A 23,590-nucleotide genomic window follows, 5' to 3' on the forward strand; every position below is an offset into this window, starting at 1 on the left:
TATTCCTGGGTTTGATAATATCTCTAAAGCTTTAAGAACGATTCTTGGAACTTCCCATTACCTCTTGGGGCGAAGCTCAACCGAACCTCATGTGATACAGACACAAAAAAAATAATCAAGAAGACTGATTAACTTAAAAAGGCGACTGCGACGAAAATAAAATAATTGGCCGGCTTAAACATGAAAAGCAGTCAAAATGTTTGAAGCTGCGGGTGAACTAACTTATCTAAAATTACGTTTCTGTAGATAAAAGTTGTGGGTTGTAAAGTTTGAACAAAAAAGTACCCAAAGTTTTAGAGCCAACAAACGGAATAAACAATGTGATTATAAATCTTTGTGGTAATTATAATCATATGTCCCCTCCCTGCTAAGATCAGCAATTTGGCTGCCGAGCAGCCACGCCCTGTAATATTCCATCGATTCACGATCAAAATGACGCATATTTAAATCAGGGATCTATAGGGATAAGACAATGACCGATAAATTGATGTACATCTCCAATCATGATACACAAAATTACCCCTTCTGTGGATTACCATTTGTGCTGAAAAGTTTTGACACCCAACTTAATGAACTAACCATTTAAAATTCAATTAAATATACTCAAAGTTGTTAGGCCAACGAATAGGAAAACCTTATTATAAAACTTTGAGGACTAGTGTAATAAACAGCCCAATATCCCCTTCCTCCCTGCCTTAATCTAAAACTCCAAACTGGATTTGGTTGGATTTGATTTGAAAGTACTCCGCCTATTTTACCTGTCATATCAAATTTCAGAAGCCTCCTACTAATTTAGTTATCAATTGAAATTCAAACAGTCAACATATCAATAATGAGGTATTTATATTATTTATTCTTTGTTGCACCAGATTTTTGTGGGCTCTAATAATAATAATAATAATATAATGTAGTGATACTCGCAGCTGGCTGAAATAACGATACCCCCCAGTTACCCCCTTTAACCACCATTCCCCTTCTACTGGATGAAATAACTGACCAATAAACGAGGTCCATTGACGACAAATTTTCCCCTGTCCAATATATCCACGTATACTATGTAAAATTTTCTAACAATGTCTTTTTTTTTAGATTCGTATCAACAATTGTTATGATTGCCTACCTCATCAACTGTGCCATGTCCTGCTTCAGTAGCAGTAGCAAAAGCAACAAGGGCGGCAACAACGGGCTCAACGGCGGTTTCGGCGGCTCCTGGGTCAATTCTGACGGTCAGGTGACCAGCACTTCTGGAACATTCCAGAATGCCAGCGTTCATGAGGTTCTAGGTATGATATATGTTTTTATTTAATAGTTTATATGACACTAGCAGCTATGCCACTAGAGGTCTTTAAGGGAAGGGGAAGATGGAGAGGGGGGGGGGTCAAACCTACACTCTCATTTTTTTATTTAAAAAAAAAATTACAAAGAGGGTATTTTTTTCCAGAGCGATTTATCTTGAGGTGGTGTGGAGATACCCTCACCAAAATAAACCTTTCGCTGAAAAGGGGAACCATATCTGCCCCAGCGATTAGCAAGATCGATACATAGACGGACATTCTGTTACTTTTGTATAAACAATATATTTACTTTGGGTATTTCTTAATAAATTCTTATTTTTCAGGAGCTATATTTGGAGGAAAGAAGAAATAAGAAAAGAAAAATGATATTAAGATTTATCTAAATTGATTTATTGAAAATATAAATTATATTATATTTATTATACTAAATTTGAAAATATACATCATCCATTGTTAATTGTTATTTTTTTAAATTAAAGCGGAGCTTTTCTATAATTATAACCATTAGCTCTTTTTTTATGAGTCATACATGTTACAATTGTTCTATCCATTCCTACAACAACGTCTTATATAATTTCTAGAATAAACTACAAGGTAAAACATTATAAGCAAGGCATTTCTATAATAAAATCCTAAAAATGAAAGTACAGTGTGTTTTTTTATGAAAACTTTTTTGAAAGCAATTTTGTCCCACTTTTAGTTATCAGAATTTAATGATTAATGGCTTATTTTCTTTGTTTTTTAATGCAATCAATAGAACACCAAAAAATATTTCAGTTTTTTTATTTAAAAAGTACAGTAAAATCTAAAATTCAAAACTTAGGTGTCATCATCTAAAAATGGTTTTAGCGCATTTTTCTTATGCCTAAATCTTCTACCCTTTGCCAGAAAAAAATTGGATTTTCTGTAGTCGACTTTGGGGGGCCAGTACTCCCTCCCTGGTTGAGATAGGACCTTCAAACTTAAACTTTGATATGTTCTAGTACATGTCCCTAATAGTATCTGTATACATTTTTAGCTCTATATCTCAACTTTGAAGTGTTTAGCATCCATTCATGCAAAAGGTTGAATATTTAAGCATAAGAAAAATGCGCTAAAACCATTTTTAGATGTTGACACCTAAGTTTTGAATTTTAGATTTTACTGTACTTTTTAAATAAAAAACTGAAATATATTTTGGTGTTCTATTAATTGCATCAAAAAACAAAGAAAATAAGCCATTAATCATTAAATTCTGATAACTATAAGTGGGGTAAAATTGCTTTCAAAAAAGTTCTCATAAAAAAACACACTGTATATCCTTATAACGTATCATGTATTTATTAATTTAGCAACAAATTTATGTATAATTTTGTTTATACTTACAAAACAAGTTCTGACAATCTATAACTATTGTTCGTTTGTCCTTCCTTGTGATTAAATGGCTTCGCTTTTATTAATGTTGTCATCCTTGTTTTACTTCTATTTTGGGTGGTCTGTTCGCAAAGGATAGGTTTTGTCGTTAACTCAGGCAAATTAGAATTATTCTACTGATTTCTGATGAGTCCTGTAGCAGTTAGGTACAATTTAGAAAGTGTAGCAAATTGATAATTCTTGAATTAGTGTCGACGAGGCCGTAACAGATTGCACGTTAGAATTCACTTAGTGTTTTAAAATTTGACATAACCATCCTATTCACTTAATTTTTGAAACATGGATTCCTAGAATTTAAGTTTCTTTTGAATTTTTGTTCAATCTTCTAAATTATGTTGATTGTTAAATGCGTTTTTACTCTGAGTCTATATTTGTATGGCTTTCTAATTTTCTTCGTTTTTTATGAGTGTTGCTATCCATGTATTAATTAAAGGTCCTTTTTAATAATACATTTTAGTTGCTTTTCATAGTATCAAACATGTATTTGATATCATGTTACTCTTCCTATGGACATTAATGTCCTTTTTAATATTTCTGGTCGGCATGAACGTCTGTTATTCTATTCTTGACTGTTAGTTCATATCATTAATTTAGGCATCTTTGAATTGTCCTATCGAATTCAAATTTTTGTTGATAAATCCAAAAATAATTAGGTACGATTTAGAAAGCGTAGCAACTCCATAAACGTTCCTCCAGAATGTTCTTGCGTCTATTTAAAACAAGTTGATTTATAGCTGTTCAGTTAACTTCTGGATGATATTATCATCCTATTCAAAAGTTTTGAAATCATAATTACATAAATAGGCCTTCAAGATACAATGTTATAGTCAAAGTAGCTCAATAATGAAGTTATAAATATGTCCTTTTTTGCAACAAATTTACATTCATTTTTTTAGACTTAGTCATTCTTGTTTTTAAATGTATAAAATGGTAAAAATAGATAATGCAGGTAAAACATTATTTAATTTTATAACGAATTTTTTAAGTGGGCGGAGATTATAGCACCCAAACAGTAAAAAAAAACTAGATAATCCAGGTAAAACTTTCTTAGCTTTATCACCTAATATTTTTAGTGGGAGGAGATTTTGATATCTTAATCCCAAGTTTAAATTCCTATCCCCTCAAATTGCTTGTCGAGCAATGCCAGCCCCCTCCCTTAATTTTTAAAGTAAATTGAGAATAAATTAGATAATTATTATAAAGAAAATCACCCCCCTCTGTAGATTAAAATCAGGGCTCGGCTGCCGCGCGTCAGCCGCTTGTAAGACTCAAAGAATTCAACCTTTCACAACTTTTAAAAATCATCTTGATGTCTGAATCTGACTCAAATATGAAAATCCCTATTTTGAAACAAAAAAATTCAAAACATCCATACGGGTTAACAGTCTCACGATAGTCCCTTCAGTATAGCTGTTAAAATCTTTCTTACTTAGTCTCAAATGTAATTGTCTCAAATCAGCCCACCCTAGTTGTCAGCCTTGGTTTCTTTTCATTAAGCTTTTACTAGTTTATCCTATTACTTAATCCTATTACATAATCTTATTACATAAAGTAGTCATTTTTTTTGTCTGTAGCCTAAGATATAGTTAACTTTTGAACTGATTGACCTTTCTATTTTATGGAAGCTTCACACAGGTCCTAGGATAGTTACAGACTATCTTCCCAGCGAAACTTTAAAAAAAAGGTAGCATGGTACGTTGTTCGATATTTAAAATGGTAGCTTGATTTACAACTTGTACTATTAGCTGCGCCCTAGCTTCTAGGTGCTCCATATTCGTAGGGGAAGTAATGAGTAGAAACCCAGCAAGATATTTTTTGGCGATAAACGTTGGAAAATCGGCCTTTCAAGCAAAAGGTAGCATGCGAGTTCGCCATCGATATCTTAGCATAAATTAAGAGAGAGAGAGAGAGAGAAACATATCTTACTCTTTATTAAATTAAGCCGGGAATGGTATGATCTCTCTCTCTCGCTCTTTTAATTTATGCTACTCTGCTACGTTTCGAATGCGAGCTCGCATGCTTCCTTTTGCTTGAAAGGCCGATTTTCCAACGTTTATCGCCAAAAAATTAGATGGTAATTCATGGCGAATGGGATTCGAGGTAGCATAGGAATCGGTTCATATATTGCACGAGCTCGAAGGCGACTCTATGGCGAAATATCTGCTTGGTTTCTACTCATTACTTCCCTTACGAATATGGAGCACCAGAAGCTAGGGCGCAGCTAATAGTACAAGCCTTAAATCAAGCACCCTTTTATTTTTTTTACTAAAGTAGAAAACTAATCCAGGTGAATCCTATTTATACTATCACATGTTTTTAAAGGAGGCGGAGTTTTCTCAACATTTGTGCTTTGTTCTCTCATTTTCCTTCTACTCCTCCCCTTATTTATGATATCATATGTATGACTTTGAGTATAAAAGCTCAATGACATACAAGCCACAGTCAGTACTCACTTGTCATCTTTACTGTCAAGATCATTACAAATAATAAGGTAAAAAAATTATTTTTCCGTATATATTATGTAAATCCAAATACAAAAGTGAGTCTTTAAGATTTAACTAAACTTTAAATTTCACATGGCTAATAATTAGGTTATTTTACTTTTATATGTAAGTAAGTCTATGTATTGTTTTAGGCTATTTTTTGTACCTCCCCCCCCCCCCCTTGAAAATAAAGCCCAGCTTGGATCCTTGCCACAAGTTTAATAGAAAATTTAATCACCTTGGTTATTAATCATACTTTTATATATTTAGGATGAAGTTGTTTGCAGTATTATTGGCTTTTAGCCTGTATATATCAGCAGCTCTGGCTCTACCATTCTTTCCTGGTGGAGGATTTGGAGGCGGCGGTGGAGGTGGTGGAGGCTTCGGAGGTGGTCTAGGTGGAGGATTTGGTGGTGGATTTGGAGGTGGATTTGGTGGAGGTCTTGGAGGAGGAGGAGGCGGCGGTGGAGGTGGTGGTGGAGGAGGTGGTGGTCTCGGAGGTGGTTTTGGAGGCGGGTTTGGAGCAGGAGGCGGAATTGGAAAATAAGAATTTTCTGAAGAAAAAAAAATATTAAATTATATTTATTATCTATAAATAACTTTACATTAAAATTGCAATACTGAAATACAATAATAATCAAGCCTATTTTGTGTTTAATTTATTATTATATACATCAATTTTTATTCTGTGTATCTTTCATTGTTATATGCTAGGAGATAAACCCTCTACGGGAAGTATTTTAAGTTGTAGCAGAGAGAATCCAAAATATGAGAAAAACAAAAAAACTGCATGTCCTTTTATCTATGAAACTATAGCAATCTAATTTTGATAATGTTGCCTACAAAAGTTTTAAAAACGAACCAAAACGCCTAAGAAATGTTGAACTATATGTCTGACTATAAAGCACTATAATATGCACCACAATGCTGGGTTTGTTGACAAGAAAAATCAGTGTTCTAGATTAAATATAAGCTGTGAAAATCCCATAGTGTAAGAAGACTTTTTATACATTCATAAGAGATGAGACAAAAGTACTTTAATTAACTCACAAGTATTTAAATTTGAAGTTTATTTTGCATTACAAATTGTTTAATATACAAGTGTGTTAGTTTTTCAGGTGCTTAATATAAAAAACAATAAAATATTTTTTAGATATTTTAAAAAAATATTTAAGTAGACTATTCAGCTTAAATTAAAGTGGTCACAACTGATATAGTATTGACATATTAATTTTTATGTTAAATATTTTGAACAAGGTTTTAAGCATGAAAAATCTTTAATCTTAAAGCTCCTATTTTTAAAAATATTTAAGTTGACTATTCAGCTTTAACTAAAGTGGTCACAACTGATATAGTATTGACATATTAATTTTTATGTTAAATATTTTTAACAAGGTTTTAAGCATAAAAAATCTTTAATCTTAAAGCTCCTATGATGGTATCTTAGAAAAAGCATTTTATTATTTTGCATGTTTTAAACTTTTAAATTCTGAATTGTAAGATGTAACCTTCAGCTGAAATATTTACAATATATAACATGCTTTTCTGCGTGTTATAGAAAACGCTTTGAGGGCTAATAATATTATTCAAAGTGTGTTACTTTTTTATATGTTTCATTAAATCAAATAAAAAATGTTCTCCCATCAAAAACTTTGAAAACGATTTATTCCTCAATGATTTTGCCTCACTTAAATTATTCTAATATCACATGGGGTCTCTCTAAAAGTAAAGATATTGATCAAATAAGAAAACAACAAAAAATGGCAATAAGGATTATTGTAGGTGCTAATTATAATGCACACACTGAAATTTTGTTTGGACAATCTAAAATCTTAAAAATTTGATGATTTGGTAAATTTAAACATTTTAAATTTTATAAGTAATTTTTTTCATAAGAAACTCCCAGAAAGCTTTGATAACATGTTTAAAGTTCTTTCTTCTCAGAGATCAAAAAAGTTACTGATAAGTATACCTAAAACAAAACATCTTGAATATTTTCCAGCAGTGTCATTTCCAAAACTTTGGAATAACTTGAGAATTGATATAAGGCTTTCAGACTCTGTAAAGAAATCATTGTCCATGATTAAAAAAGATTATTTTTCAAATTATTAATCATTTCATTGCAACAAAAGAAAATGCTTTTCCTGTAAGAAATAAAATCAGTACCAATTTATGTAACTGTAAATAGTTATTTAGTCAACCCACTTAATTATTGATCTATTAAATTTGTGTAAATATCTTTATATAATAAATAATTTTTGTAATTCTCGCTACAAATAAAATAATAAATGAGATCAATTAAAGAGGTAAATTTACGGCCTACTCCAAGGCTTAATTACTCCTTGCTATGCAATTTTTAAAATATGATTTTATATGTATATTTAACAATTTAAATGTATTGCATTAGTTAATAAATTCTATTCTATTCTATTATTATTTGGCCACAACTTGGTCAAAAATGCCCGCAAATCAGACCTTTTTCGACTGAAGATACATAAATGGTTCCCTTACAAGCCCAATCAATCAGTTTTAAGATATCTTTATATTTCAAGGAAAATTTATGAAAATACCAAAAAAAAGGAAAATTTTGGTGTTACCTTTTATATGCACAGATACCATGAAATCAACAGAAAAAATGCTTATTTTTACTTTTCTCTCATTTTTAAAGTTTGATTCTGTTAAATTGGCTATTCTAGAAGGGATTTATGCATTGATTATACTGAAACATAATATTGGGTAAAAAATAATGTATTTGAAAGAAAGAAAATTTGAAAAATAAGAAATTTGACCTCTATCACTTCAAAGGACAGCTGCCAAGAACAGTTGACAGGATGTAGTTAAATACTTGTTAGTGATAATAATTGGCCCAAAAAGTAAAACAAAAAGTTTTGTTAAGATGGTAAAAAAATGATAATCTTAATCTTAATTTTGGGGATGATGATCTTAAAGAGTGTCTTTAAGATCATCATCCCCAAAATTAATTTTTAGATTATCATTTTATTACCATATTAAAAAAACTTTTTGTTTTTCTTTTTTGGCTAATTATTATCACTAACAAGTATTTTACTACATCCAGTCAACTGGAGGTTGGCAGCTGTCCTTTGAAGTGATAGAGGTCGAATTTCTTATTTTTCAAATTTTCTTTCTTTCAAATATATTATTTTTTACCCAATATTATGTTTCAGTATAATCAATGCATAAATCCCTTCAAGAATAGCCAATTTAACAGAAATAAGTATTTTTTTCTGTTGATTTTATGGTATCTGTGCATATAAAAGGTAACACCCAAATTTGCCTTTTTTGGTATTTTCATAAATTTTCCTTGAAATATAAAGATATCTTAAAACTGATTTATTGGGCTTGTAAAGGAACCATTTGAGAATATTTGGTCGAAAAAGGTCTAGTTTGTGAGCATTTTTGACCAAGTTTTGGCCAAATAATAATGAAACATATAAAAAGGTAACACACTTTAGTGTTACAAAACAACAATTTAACAAATAATATCATTTTTTTTTCATGCACTAGTACAAGGGAAAGTTTGAAATGTAAGTCAAGAATTAATTTTTAATTATTTAATAATTAATTACTTGTTTTGATATTAGCTGATAAATAATATTTTTTATGATTTCTAAAACTATAAATTGAATTAACCAAAAATATCCTTGTTTATTAATGTATTTCAGAATTGCAATTTTAATATAAAATTTCTATAAATAATAAATATAATTTAACATTTCTTTTCTTTAGAAAATTCTTATTTTCCAATTCCGCCTCCTGCTCCAAACCCGCCTCCAAAACCACCTCCGAGACCACCACCTCCTCCACCACCACCTCCACCGCCGCCTCCTCCAAGACCTCCACCAAATCCACCTCCAAATCCCGCACCAAATCCTCCACCTAGACCACCTCCGAAGCCTCCACCACCTCCACCGCCGCCTCCAAAGCCTCCCCCAGGAAAGAATGGTAGGGCCAGAGCTGCTGATACATACAGGCTAAAAGCCAATAATACTACAAACAACTTCATCCTAATAAATAAAAAATATAATTAATAATCAAGATAATAAATCGAAAGCTTCTGTTTATTTTGTAAACAAATGCAGTTCTTTTTAAAAATTAAATTTTGCTGCTAGTGTTAATAGTAGATACTATTTAGAAAGAGGTATCTTTACAAAATAATGATATATCTATAATATCAGCTGAGAAAATGAAATTTACCCTTTAGGGTTACGGACAGGCTGACAAAGTGATTATAGTCTACGACAAAGAAAGTAAATATTTATACCTTAATATTTGTAATGTTCTTGTTTGTTGAGGTGATTACTTGGTACTGAATTGAACTTGTAGGTCAGTGACCTTTTATACCCAAATTTAAATAAATCATAAATAGGGGGTGGAGTTCAAAGCATAAATGTTGAGAAATCTCCGCCTCCTTTTAAAAACATGTGATATATTAAGTAGGATAAACATTCACCTGGATTAGTTTTCTAGTGTTTAACAAAAAGATATAGAAAAGGGAAGCTTGATTTAAGTCTTAATTATATCAACATGTAAAATCTTCATAAAAGGGAACAAGGATCACATCCATAAGTAGTGTGGCTCTAAAATATGCTCAAAAGTTATACCAACAAAGCAAATACATTAAAAAATAGATTGCTAAAATAAGTTGTTTAGGATAGATGTATATTTCCTAAACAAATTTCACCAGTCTTTGTTTCATAACACCATAGAAAAAAAAGGAAGGGGAATTAGATCAAAGGAAAAAATCGGAGAAATCTCCGCCTCCTATTAAACTTTACCTGGATTAGTTGTCTATTGTTTAACAAAATATATGAAAAGGGTTTTAATCCGAGAGGAAAGGGACATTTACCTGTTTTTTACACTAGTCCCAGAAATTTTATAGAACGCTGGTTTTCGCAACTTTGGGGACTTTTATGGGATTTTGACTGTTTAGTTCATTGACTGAGTGCCCAAATTTTCAATAAATTTACAGAAGGAGTAGTTTTGTGAATCATTATTGGGGATGTATATTATTTATCAGCCATTTCTTTTCCTTCTAGATCAATGGTGTTAATAGCTTGACTTTAAAGTTTTGATAAATATAAGAAATGTAAACTAAAATTATCTCTTTCTTATTATAGTAGCAAAGCTTCTCTATAATTTTATGTTCTTTATTACCATTTAAGATGAACTTATGATTTTTGCAATAGGGAATTAATAGGAAAACAAAGTACAATATCATAAGCGAGGCATCTCTATAATAAAATCTAAAAATGAAAGTATGTACTTTTAATGTATCCTGTATTTATGCAATTTTGCAACATATTTGTGTCCAATTTAGCTGAGTCTTATAAATTAATGTTTTGCTTACTAACTTCTGACACCCTGCAATAGTTTAGATTTTTGAGCTTATGGATGTTGTCATCCTAGTTATTCTTGACGAAATACAAGTTTCTAAAGAAAGGCAGGGAGGGAGGGGACATTGGATTGTAAATTACATTGATAGAGTTTCATAGTCCCTTTAAATTATTAGTTGGCTAAAGGAGGTCGTGTATCGATGAACTGAAGTTTAGTTTCCGAAAGTGTGCGTAGCTTCCGCGTCCTATCTCAATATTTGCTACTAGCTAAAAAAGCTTCAAACTTCCCCAAAAAAAAATCAAAATTTGAAAAATTTAATTTTGAATGTATAATGTATAAATCGTTTATACATTACATCGCTTTTCCCTTTGACCGGAGTAGCTGAAAATAGCGTTTGCAATAATTGGGTTATCAGCTGTACAACTTTGGAAATTATTGAAGAAATAGGCAATTCATTTTCAGCACATCTGCGTATCAGTTTTTCGTTTACTGGCGGATGCGCCCCTAGCATCAGTGGGCTCTGTGAACAAAGAGGATTTATATTAAAATATTAAATCTAAAAAGGAAATATCCTATAACCATACCAATATTGAAAAACAAAAATATTAGAGCCCAAAAAATAACCCAGAACCATCCCTTTTGATCCCTTGAATTTAGGTAAAACCCTTCCCTCTTGGTTTTTATCTTCCAAGACAATAGCCGATAAATTGATTTACATCCTCCAAAGATTATATAAATTTACCCCCTAACTAGATTACAATTTTTTGGTTGAAACGTTTGAACACTCAACTCTTAATGAACCAAGCAAACAAAAATCTATTTAAGGTCCCCAAAGTTGATAAGCCAACGAATGAAAAACCGTTATCATAAAACTTTAGCGACTTGTGTAATAAACAGTCCAATGTCCCCTGGAACAACTCACATATGTAACTCTGTTGCCTCTGTTTGGTAGCAAAGCTGCTTTATAATTTAAAATGTTATCCGTAGGGGCAATCTAAAACATGGTTATTTCAACTTAGGCTTATAATTTTACCCATTTTGAGGTATTATCTCTTCTCCCTCCAAACAAATATTTAGATATTACTAATACCTCCCCCCCCCCTCCCCGTGTTTAAGTATTGTCCCAGGTGAATAAAGTTATAAAGAGTATATTATTACCATTTACCTTACCATCATAAAGTTGAATTACACTCCCTACCCCCCTCCCCACACACAAACACTCCCATCCTAAAAAACGAATTATCAGACAGAGTTTAAAATCGAAAGGACAATTTTATCACGTAGAAATTAACAAATTTAATTAAAAAGAATGGGCACTAAAGCTAATCCAGGTAAAAACTCCACCCATTTTAACATTTTCAAAGTTAACTTTTAAACTAAAGAACCCCATTATATTTCAGTTGTTTGTTAAGAGACTAAAGACCAACATACACAACATGAGGTAATTTATTCTTCCAATTAGAAACGATTAATATCTGGTGGATTATAACCCCTTCTAAGCCATACTGAATTAAATTATTTATCTATTTAATATCTGCGGAAAGCTGTCTATAATACTATTATAACTATTATGTTTTTATGTAATGAGATTGAGTTTTATTAACCTTATAAAAAACAAGTTAGTTTAAGATTTCGCTAACCGCTTGCCCGACATGATTCTCTATTACAGAGTAGCTTCTTGTATGTCCAGGAAAAGTTTACAACTATTTTTGGGAATTGTGATAAAAAAATTTTTTTTTTACATTTGATTTCTATTTTAAAAAGCGAAACTTTTCTATAATTAGGGTTTATATTAACTAGAATTAAATCAAAATAAAACATCTTGTTTGTCAGACGAATGGACCAACTCTAATTAAAGAGAAGCTTTCGATATTAAAAAAAAACATTTTGTATAGATTCGTTTCAACTGTCCTGATATGCTCCAGCCTGATTGGAGTAGCCCTATCCTGTTATCCAGGTGGGTATCCACCTCAGTTCCAGTCGGTACCATTCTACATACCTAAAGATCAGGTAAGATTTAGTCTTTTAATGGATGTATTATTACAGAATGTTACACCAGATTTCTAATAAATTAAAACTCGTAGCTGGGTAAAATAACAATCCCTCCTTCCCCCCAAGAAAAGATGAACTGTCTGTTTCAATAAATGAATTTTAAAGTTATAAAATGACGATTTCACAGAGGCTTGCATGCTGCTTCCCTTCCGAGCCCTGTTTGTAATTCAACCAAAGATAATAACATGTACGTTCCAGGTTCAGACAATTAGACATCCTGCAGTACATGGCGGTGGATTTGGCGGCGGTGGATTTGGCGGTGGTGGATTTGGCGGCGGTGGATTTGGCAGCGGAGGTTCATTTTCTACCGGTGGCGGCGGTTTCAACGGCGGTGGCGGGTTCAGCAGCACCTATGTAGACAAGGATGGCAAGGTTGTGACTAAGCATGGAACTCTGAGACCTGAGGATGCCTCCAAGTTTTTTGGTAAGTTTTCTTTTTAAATTATATAAAAGTAAAAGGATGTCTGTCATTAAACAAATCAGATGAATAGAAGAATTGTACCATACAAGAAGTAGCTGGCAAAAGAGTTAAAAAGTAGCACGTTTTTAACGGACTTTCTGGTAACAATTCTAAAATGAATAATTTAACGAAAAGAACTATCCGTTATTGACGGACGAACCTATTCTAACAGCTATTCTTTTAAAAACAAAAAAAACTAACTTGAATATTTATTTCAGGTGCTTTGCTTGGAAGATAAAAATCAATATCTATTTATTATGTTAAAAAAATTAAATTATATTTAATTAAATCAAAATGTTATTATGAAAAATAAATGTTTATTAAAGTAAAATCTTTTTTTTTAAACGAAATGTCTAAAGCCTTCTTGGCCCCACCTGTGGGTCCAATATACCCAAAATAACTTAATCAAACCTAGAGCGCATAGACGTTCAAGAGTAGAGGTAAAGAGTGCAACTCCTCATTTTACCAAAGAAGATAAAGTATAGAATTGAAAACCCCATGAAAAAATTATCTTAATCTTGAATTGTACTGTTGTCAATGTCCAGTTGGGACAAAACTGAAATAATATATTTTAAAATGAAAATACATCTAAAATTGGCTGAATAACTTGTATTTAAGATTTTAACCTTGTAAATTACAAAAATCTAACAATTTTAAATATGGTCAATTATACTTTTTATAATTTTGCTTACAATATAAAGTTTTAACCCTTTGTGAATTGCTGAATGCCAGTGATTCTGGCTTTTAGTATCTATTAAAAAGGCATTTATTTTGATTATTCTTCTGGATAATTTCTAAAGCTGTGTGATTTTACTAAAATCCAGAAGCACTCTCTGGTCTTTCAAACGTTTCAATTTTATTTTAGCTTGGGAAGCAGGCAGAATCTTCTACCTGGATTCTTTATCTTCTTTGATTACAATACTGAAATAGAATATTAATCAAGCCTATTTTGCGGTTAATTCAATTAACTAAATTTATAGTTTTATAAATAGTTTTAGAAATCATAAAAAAATATTATTTATCAACTAAAAACAAAATAGGTATATTATTAACTTTCTTTGCTTTGATGAATAATCAGGCAAAATTTAAAATCTATAGGACAGTTCTAACAGAAGGACCTACCAACCCTAATAATAAAAAAGTTTCGCGTTTAAAAAGAGAAGGTGGTAGTGCCTCAAAATGAAATGCTATGTTGCTAATGTCGTATGGGTGAGTTGCACCTGGACTGAACAGTCAACTTGTCAACTCAAGGCCAGACTCTTGGTCCATCACCTCATACCCGTGGTACAGTACATTACAGACAGCCAACTCTCTGTGATGCACGACCTTTGTCTGAGAAGTCCTAACTGTGCATGGTAACGAGTTGCGCCTGTTTTGGGCCAAGGCATTCCCCCCACTCTAACTATTTACGTCGCGCATCTGACATAGTAGCAGTGGGAACCATTTTTAACGTCTTTAGTTATGACGCGGTGTCGGACCGAGATTCGAACCTAACACCTTCCCGACGACGAGCGGATGCGCTACGTGTTGAGCCACGGTCGCGGGTTTTAAATGAAATGCTAAATCTAAGGAAATATATTTAAGGGATTGCTTTATCTTAACAAAACCCACTTATAGAATAGCCTGCCTCGCTACTAAAAACATTTCTTTAATACAAAGTAGAACGATGTCTGTCCGTCTGAAGAATAGTATATTAGTAAAAACTGGTAAACCAACAAGGTTGTGTTTCTTAGGAAATAAACCTACTGAACCTTTTTTAGGGGGGTGAAATAGCCCCATTAATTTTTATTTGTTAAAAAAACTAAAAAGGAGGTTGTAGGGTGGGGGGGGGGGGGTGTACAATCACCACGTCTTCTCCACAGTGCGTATAAAGGTGCTTTGACTTTTGTGCCAGAACCTAAATTGGGACATAGTTCATTTCATTACCCTAGGTTAGGTAACTTAATTTCACTTTTCAACAAAATCCGCTGCCGTTTTTGAGAAAATTAGATTTGAAAATTTCAAGTTCAATTTTCATCCACTAGGAGTTACCGCATAATAATGACAAGAAAAGCAAATATTATTTATCTAAAATTTTGAACAACTTTGCTTTTATACAGTTTGTCATAAAACCTCTCTTTATATGATTTATTTAAGGCTGAATATCCGTGAACTTATCAAAGCAACTAATAAAATGGCAATGAATCAACTTACTTAAGGAGTGGTTTTATGAAGAATTTTATAAAAGCAAACTTGTTCAAAATTTTAAATAAATAATATTTGCTATTCTTGTCATGATTATGCGGTAACTCCTAGTGGATGAAAATTGAACTTGAAACTTTTAAATCTAATTTTCTCAAAAACGGCTGCATTTTAGATTTTATTGAAAAGTGAAATGAAGTTACATAACCTAGGGTAATGAAATGCACTATGTCCCAATTTAGGTTCTGACACAAAAGTCAAAGCACCTTTAAACGCACTGTCTCGTCTTCTAAAGGATTTATTCTTACATAGATATTTGATCTTATCTTTGGTGTTTTTGGTAAGATTAGTAAAATTTTGATGGACAATAATATCAAAATTAAATTAAATTAGTCATAGTACTAAATATAAATTTCAAAAATTATAAAAATATGCGAAAAAAATTTGTGATTTTTTCTCCGATAATCAATTGTTGAGTTTAACAAATGCTTTATAAAATCTCCATGTCCATATTCCCATCCATGATTTTTTTGTGCTTCGCTACTTGTCGATATTGTCATCCTTGTTTATATAATAAAACACTATTCAATAAAGAGAACATTTTTGCTTCTCCAATATTCGGTTATCTGGCCAAATATGCATCCGGTCCGACCCTAATATTGAGTTTAAGGGTATCAACAAATACAAGACTCCATTTCAGATTCTTAAATTCATTGTAATCTCGCCATACTCTTTTTTAAATAGCAATATCTAACACATTCCTGAAATTTTTATTATATCTAATTGTAATTTCTCCCGCTAGAAGTCTCAAAATAATATTGCATCTACACATTTGTGTAATAAAAAAAAAATTTTTAGTAAACTATTAGGTAAATTTCTCTGTTTTTTTTTAATCGAAAATATCTGTAATATTTCGCTTTCCTGTAGAAAATAAACATATTTTAGAGCCAATATGGTTCAAGAAAAAAATAGTAATTAAATATAAAATTCAACTTAATTTAGCACCGCTACTATTGGATATAATCGTCCTTGAACATTTATATTATTAAATATTAGTAACGTAGCTTACTCTACGATATAACTTTAAGTGTTCTTTTTCTTGAGGCCGGATAACAACGGCTAATAACTGGTACACAAAGTTTTAGAAACACAGTTTCAAAATTAAAAATAATCTTTATTAACATGTAAACTTTATAAGCTTGGTTATTATAAAAAAATCAAGAAAATTTATTTCCGTTTACATTTATCAAATTAATCAGTCATACATTATTAAAAAAAAATGTAAATGACAAAGATTTGATCAAACTTAGCATGGTTCTTATTGAAACAGTTAGGGGCAATCTTTTAATTGTAGCAATTCTTTGATAATTGCCAGGAAGACCATTTGGAATATGATCAAATGGAAATATTTATTCAAAGGACAATGAGGTACAATGTTATAAGCGAAACATTTCTATATACAGGTCTTAAAATGTAAGTAAGTCTATATTTAAACTATTTGTGTTGGAATTCTAGACATTGTTGAAAATTGTACATATATATATCTTAATTTATTTAAAAATAACAGGGCGTTAGGATATTGTATGCTAAATAATGTACTTTCAGGGAAAACAAACACAAAATAATGATAAAAAATATCTACCTCTAAAATCAATATATATCATCTACATTGTCAGTCCAATAAAACTGCGTTTTCCGATTTGAAAATAATAGGTATAATAACACTTGAAACATTTTATTTACATGATATAAAATAATACAAACAAATTAATAATTCTTCATAGTTTAAAACATCAATGTTATATATGCATAAAAACAGGGATTAATTAAGCAAAAATATTCACATAGGAATGGAAATTAATACAAAACTTGGAGCTTTTTAGATTTTTACCCAAAAATAATTTTTCTTTGAATAGCTTTTGATATTGAGAAATGAATAAAATATTACAACAAATACCTAAAGATAAAATGCAGATTTTAAAGGTTAACAATAAGATTTAGATTTTTTAAATTTGTGTATTACTCTTTAAATAAACACTTGTATCTCATGACAATTAAATCTTTACATTTCTATTTTATGATGAACAATATCAATAGTATCAATTTCTTGTATAATGCTGTCCTCAATATTGTCAGCTCTCATCTGGATAGAGAGAGGATCTTCATCAAATATTTCTTCTTTAATTTCTTCCTTCACATCAACTTCTTCACATTTAATTAAACTAATAGATACAGAACGTGGAACTGTATTATTACAGGCTTTTAAATGTCCAGGGGATTTTTTATGTTTTGATAAATCTGAACTAGAAATAAAATGTTTGTCACAAAGTTCACATGGGTATGGCTTCTCACCTGTATGAATCCTTACATGAAGGGTCAAGTGATCTTTCCGTGCAAATGTTTTTCCACATTGATCACATGAGTATGGTTTCTCACCTGTATGTATTCTTTTGTGTATAGTTAAAGTACAACTCTGAGAAAATGTATTTCCACATTGATCACAAGAGAATGGTCTTAGACCTGTATGAATTTTTTTATGATTAGTCAAATCACTATTATGAGAAAATGTTTTTTCACATTGATCACAAGAAAAGGGTTTTTCGCCCGTATGGATTGTTTTGTGTCTAGTTAAAGCACCACTCTGGGGAAAGGTCTTTTTACATTGATCACACGAGTATGGCCTCTCACCTGTATGGATCCTTTTGTGTCTAGTCAAACTACTATTATCAGAGAAAGACTTTTTACATTGATCACATGAGTATGGTTTCTCACCAGTATGGATTCCTTTGTGTTTAGTTAAAGCACTACTCTGAGTGTGAACCCTTTTATGAATGGTCAATTTATCTTTACGTGCAAATGCTTTTCCACATTGGTCACATGAGAAGGGTTTCTCACCTGTATGTATTCTTTTGTGTTTAGTTAAAGTACAACTCTGAGAAAATGTTTTTTCACATTGATCACATGAGAATGGTTTTTCACCTGTGTGAATTCTTTTGTGACTAGTCAACTCACTTTTCTGGATAAATTTTCTCTCACATTGATCACAAGAAAAGGGTTTCTCGCCTGTATGGATTGATTTGTGTCTAGTTAAAGCACTAATATGGGGAAAGGTCTTTTTGCATTGATCACATGAGTATGGCCTCTCACCTGTATGGATACTTTTGTGTCGATTTAAATCACTTTTATCAGAGAAAGACTTTTCACATTGATCACATGAGTATGGTTTCTCACCTGTATGAACCCTCTTGTGTTTTATCAAACTACCAATCCGAGAAAAGTTTTTCTCACATTGAGCACATGAGTATGGCTTCTCGCCAGTATGAATTCTTTTGTGATCAGTCAAAGTACGATTCTCCGAAAAAGACTTTTCACATTGATCACATGAGTACGGTTTCTCACCCTTATGAACCCTCATATGAACAGCCAAGGAAGATGCATGAGCAAAATTCTTGTCACAAATATTACAGATATTCATGCTGGTATATCTTCTCTCTATCCCCTGAAATTTTTTTTATCAATGAAAATACAAAACAGAATTTATAATGTTTAATTATAAACAAAATTTTAAGTTAATTTGTTGAAAAACTCCTTAAATACAGGATAATGTTAAAGGACAAACCTACATTTTTAGGACTCGATTATAGAGAAGCTTCAGTAGGGGGGAAAATTGAAAAATATTTAAAGAAATCTATATTTTATTTATTTTATCCCTCCTACCACACATTTTTTTAGTTTTTTTCGCCAAGGAGGGGGGGGGGGGAAATGAAAAAATGTTTTCAGTTTTCTTAATTTTTTCCCCCTCCAACCACTTATTTTTTATCCCCCCCCCCCCCCTTGAGCAGGGGATCCCATGTAGAATATACACACCCCTGTCACAATTTGAACCTAAATTTTCACTTCACAATATTTTACCTTTCATTATAATTTACAAATAATAAATACCTTTTAATATAAAGTGATCTTTATAATGGAATTCTCTCTGTTCACTTTGAATGTAAGTTGCTAACTGACATTGATTCAATTATAAACCTAAATCATAAACAATAGTTATATTTATTAAAATTAAAGCACAACTAAATCTCCGCCCATTTACTTGTTGTTGTTGTTGTAGTAGCCCTGATTCTCTGAAGTTAGGATTCAGATGCACACGGAGATTGGTTGTGAGAATCCTTTGGCCAATCGCTAGATTGGTAAGCTTCGCGCACAGCTGTATGTATTGAATGGTACATTTTAAGCTGACCCGCAATTCTCGTGGAAGCTACTCAATTATTATATCACCCTGGCCTAATTGAGTATGGCAGGTGTTCCATTTTAAGCCACCGTAATGAATGGCACTCTCATAGGAATGAAGAGCATGGATGAGAGAAAGCATGATTTAATTTCCTTGATTTGTAGGGTCCTAACTTCCTACAGATCTCCCTCCTTACAACCTAAAGGCATCACAGAGAAGGTTGCGTGATAGTATTTATGACAAATTGCGAATTAATTTGTTATTCAAGTTCAAAGTCTGTGAGGAGAATTAAACTCGAAATTTCTCAACCACAGCGCAGTGCGTTAACCACTACACCATGGGACACCTCGCCCATTTACTTAATTTTAATGCTTAACATTGACTCCTCCTACTTATAATCAGAAGCTGGGTTAGGAAATATTTCTGTGAATGGGGGATTATAATGAATAACAATTATGGCGGGAATTATTATAATTTATCATCTATGTATAATGTCCAGATAAAACTGACGAAAAAATTAGCAATAGAATTTAGCATAACAAAAGCTTTAATTTGCTAATATGTAAAACTGTGAACAAATGATATAGGAACCATGCCCTTTAGACAACCAACCCTTTGATAGCACCTTTTCTGGAAGTCCTTAAACTGTGCATGGTAATAAGTTGCGCCTGTTTTGGCCCAAGGCATTTCCCTACTCTAACTTTTAAGTCTTGCAACTAACATAGCATTAGTAGGACCACTTTTAACGTCTTTGATAATGACGCGGTGTTGAGCCATGATTCGAACCTATTCCCTTCCTGACAACGATACGTGTTACTCCATAATCGCAGGTTCAACTGCAGTACCAAATGTTTGTGTATGCGACTAAAATAAGGATAAAGAAAAGTAAAAAAATAGATAATAATTATTTCTCGCCTCGTATTATGATAAACAGCTTTCCGCGGATACATAACGTACAATTATATAATTAAAATCAGTTTTTTGTTGGCCCCGAGATGCCGAAGGCACGGGCTAAATAAACTTGGTTTTGATCTTATGATTGTACATTTTTATATTCGTAGAAAACTGGATATAATACGATGCTAGACATATTTTTTTCTTTTGGCTGAGAACCGGTTCTTATCCAACGGATATTAATCGGTTTCGAATGAATACGAGACATAAAATTAAAATATCTAACCATTTAGAGACACAGTGCAGCTATACAATTTCATGGAGATACAAATGTTTCAGGATCTAAAGAAGAAGATCTGGTGCTAGTTTCATTAACAATCCTCCAATGTCCATTTTTTCTGTCTGAAAATAAATTGAAAACTAAAATATATCTAAATTAATGCAACTATAGGTAAGGTATACATAATAATTAGAGAAATCCTAATATAACTGTAAAGTTAAGTTCGTTTCTGCAAAATCTGTTGGATTTATTTGAGGATTTTTCTGGCTATGACCAATATTTCAGAAAGGTGCAAAAGTTAAACTGTGAAAGAAATATGTTTTGCTTCCTCATATGGGATTCCAAATTTTTAGATTTTTTATCTTTAGGTACTTCATGACAACACAAACATACTAATATTTATAACAAAGTACCTAAATATCAAACTTTTATTTATACAAAGTGTACAAAAAAACTTTAAATTACAAAAATAAAAATCAAGTATTTATAGAATACTAGCGGCCAAGCCCAAAGCATCTAGGGGCTCTTTTTTTTAAAGGGGTAAGAAGGAGGCAGAAAATAACATGAAACTAACCCAAGTAAAAGTAAAATAGCTTTAATCCATTCTGAGACCTATGGGAACGCAAAGCTTTCCTAAAAAAGGAAAACCCAATCAGTTCAATAGTTATTGATCTGATTAAGATATAATTAAAAGCTGCATTGGAATTAATACAATATACATCTACAAAATGTATTGATTTTTTTAAAGATGTTTGGCGGATTTATTATGATGTGTGAGGCCAGAACTTGTGGGATATGATTTATCACATATCTTACAAGAGTATGGCTTCTCGCCTGTGTGTTTTCTTATGTGATCATTCAAGTGTCCTTGAACTGCAAACGCTTTATCACACACATAGCAAGAAAATGGTTTTTCACCAGTATGGCTTCTTTTGTGAACAGTCAGGTGACTATTAACCACAAATGTTTTATCACATATATTACATGCAAAAGGTTTGTTATCTGAATGCAGCTTTTTATGACCAACTAAATTTCTTTTGTCACTAAATGCCTTTTCACATATGTCACAAGAATATGGTTTTTTGCCAGTATGAATCCTTTTGTGAATAATCAATTGTGAATTCTTTGCAAACTCCTTGTTGCATACATCACAAGTTATCATCTTAGTATTTACCTTCTGGATTTCCAGTGGAATCCTGTGAGTAATCATTTAATAATTAAAATACAAATCAAAATAAGAAGTGGGAGGGGGTTATACATTTTTAGGTAATAAATCTTAAAAGAATGGCTTTATGGGCTTCCTAATCCTATTGAAGATAACAATCTAATTCTTTTTGTAGGATCTTTTTTAAAATTTGTCTAAGTGAAAAAAAAAATAAATAAATAAAAAAACTTAATTCTGAATATTTACCTTTGAAATAACCCAAAGCTTTTATAACATTATATCATTTTTGTTAAATCTGAAAAAATATTACCTATAATTGGAAGATATAATTCAAAATAAGGGGGGGGGGGAGGGGTTAATGCAACCATCTCGTAATCAATGAGTAAATGGCACTTTAAATTCGAATTTCCATCTGAAATTTTGCATGAGTAATCCTTGGTAGGTCTATTTTCCCTAAATCGAACAAAAAGTTTGAAAAGTAACGGCTAACGGCTGGCGGCTCAGCCGTTTTGCCATTTTTTAGCTATCTTTAAGGCAAATTAGGCGAAACCTATCTCCACATATTACTCTTTGCCGTTCCAAAACGTTATCAAACGGTTCTAGCCGGTAGCTATTGGTACTAGAAATTTAAAAAATGGTTATTGCTATCATTTAACATGAATTAAACTAAAAATATGTTATAAAAGTTGATTCCTACGTAATTAATGATGAATTTGCCCTGAAAATAGGCAAAAATGGCTAAACGGCTGAGCCGCCAGCCGTTACTTTTCCAACTTTTTGTTCGATTTAGGGAAAATAAACCTACCAAGGATTACTCATGCCAAATTTCAGATCGAAATTCGAATTTTAAGTGGCATTTACTCATTGATTACGAGATGGTTGCATTACCCCCCCCCCCCCTTTACAAAAGGGGTAGGTAAAATTTTAAATGACATTTACTCTGTAGAAGCAAGGATATGGTTTCAGATAGTGAACGAAAATAGGCCAAACACAAAAGCCACAAATTCTGACCATGGAGTGGTAAGCTTTCAAATTCCAGTGAAAAGAACAGAACTGTCAAGAAATGTATTCAGTGTTAGAGCAGCTAAATTCTGGAATGATCTTCCTGTTCATGTGAAAAAGGCCGTGACTTTATCTACATTCAAGAAAAGACTTGATAGTCATATTAAGACTTTGGCCTAGTTATTCAGACCTCTTAATATGACCTTACTTGGGTTCTTAAGAGTATACTAACAATAAAGAATACCTATGAAACTTTGCAACAAAATAAGCAGTTTTGGACTTAACTAAAAAACCGCATGGTAAAAGTTCTGTTTTCTTTCGTTTATTTTCATGGCTATAATTTACCTGAAATATAAAATTAATATATTCATAAAAAATTCATGAAACAATGAATTTATTTTAGTAGTTCATTAGCAGTATAGTTATCATACATTTTGTAATAACTGAAATTGTAAATAAATTCTATTTACTTTTAACATTATCATAATGGTAAGATAAAACTATGAATTATGTAAATACTAGCGGCTTCGCCTCTACCAATAGGTAAAATATTTTTTCAATCTATGTTAAGATGAACAAAATATATCTAGATTGGCGATTTATCCTGGGAGGTTGGTGGTACCCTCCCCCATAATAGTTGTAAACCTTCCCATGACTTAAGAGAAGCAAAACTTTAAAGGAGAACCAAATTGCTTCAGTGGTTAGAGAGAACCTTCGGTACAAACAGGAATAAACACAGACAGACTTTTATCATAAGGTTATACAAATATTTACTAATA

General features: G+C 31.8%; 2 protein-coding genes and 3 long non-coding RNA genes across 5 annotated transcripts; 3 read left to right on the forward strand and 2 right to left on the reverse strand.

Moving 5' to 3' along the window:
- The first annotated feature begins 767 nt into the window (after positions 1–767).
- Positions 768–1,752, forward strand: LOC145315258 (uncharacterized). The gene is made up of 3 exons (XR_013877997.1): positions 768–837; positions 1,090–1,283; positions 1,619–1,752. It is a non-coding gene; the product is annotated as an uncharacterized LOC145315258 (long non-coding RNA).
- A 3,390-nt stretch (positions 1,753–5,142) lies between these two features.
- LOC145314888 (uncharacterized) lies at positions 5,143–5,738 on the forward strand. The gene is made up of 2 exons (XR_013877883.1): positions 5,143–5,199; positions 5,462–5,738. It is a non-coding gene; the product is annotated as an uncharacterized LOC145314888 (long non-coding RNA).
- Positions 5,739–11,799: 6,061 nt separating this feature from the next.
- Positions 11,800–13,389, forward strand: LOC145314224 (uncharacterized). Its single transcript, XM_080154054.1, has 5 exons — positions 11,800–11,877; positions 11,947–11,987; positions 12,442–12,556; positions 12,797–13,022; positions 13,277–13,389. Exons 2-5 carry the CDS (start codon positions 11,983–11,985, stop codon positions 13,294–13,296), a joined length of 366 nt encoding a protein of 121 aa, XP_080010180.1. The 5' UTR covers positions 11,800–11,877; positions 11,947–11,982; the 3' UTR covers positions 13,297–13,389.
- Positions 13,390–17,167: 3,778 nt separating this feature from the next.
- Positions 17,168–20,768, reverse strand: LOC145314223 (uncharacterized). Its single transcript, XM_080154053.1, has 3 exons — positions 20,651–20,768; positions 19,182–19,268; positions 17,168–18,738 (listed from the first exon to the last, which is right to left on the reverse strand). The coding sequence occupies exon 3, from the start codon at positions 18,712–18,714 to the stop codon at positions 17,302–17,304; it is 1,413 nt and encodes a 470-aa protein (XP_080010179.1). The 5' UTR covers positions 18,715–18,738; positions 19,182–19,268; positions 20,651–20,768; the 3' UTR covers positions 17,168–17,301.
- A 290-nt stretch (positions 20,769–21,058) lies between these two features.
- Positions 21,059–22,157, reverse strand: LOC145314225 (uncharacterized). Its single transcript, XR_013877666.1, has 2 exons — positions 22,056–22,157; positions 21,059–21,840 (listed from the first exon to the last, which is right to left on the reverse strand). It is a non-coding gene; the product is annotated as an uncharacterized LOC145314225 (long non-coding RNA).
- Positions 22,158–23,590: the final 1,433 nt, after the last annotated feature.

Source organism: Acartia tonsa, chromosome 3, assembly GCF_053477335.1.
Source record: "Acartia tonsa isolate MP-2025a chromosome 3, ASM5347733v1, whole genome shotgun sequence".
In the NCBI taxonomy this organism is placed as follows: Eukaryota; Metazoa; Arthropoda; class Copepoda; order Calanoida; family Acartiidae; genus Acartia; species Acartia tonsa.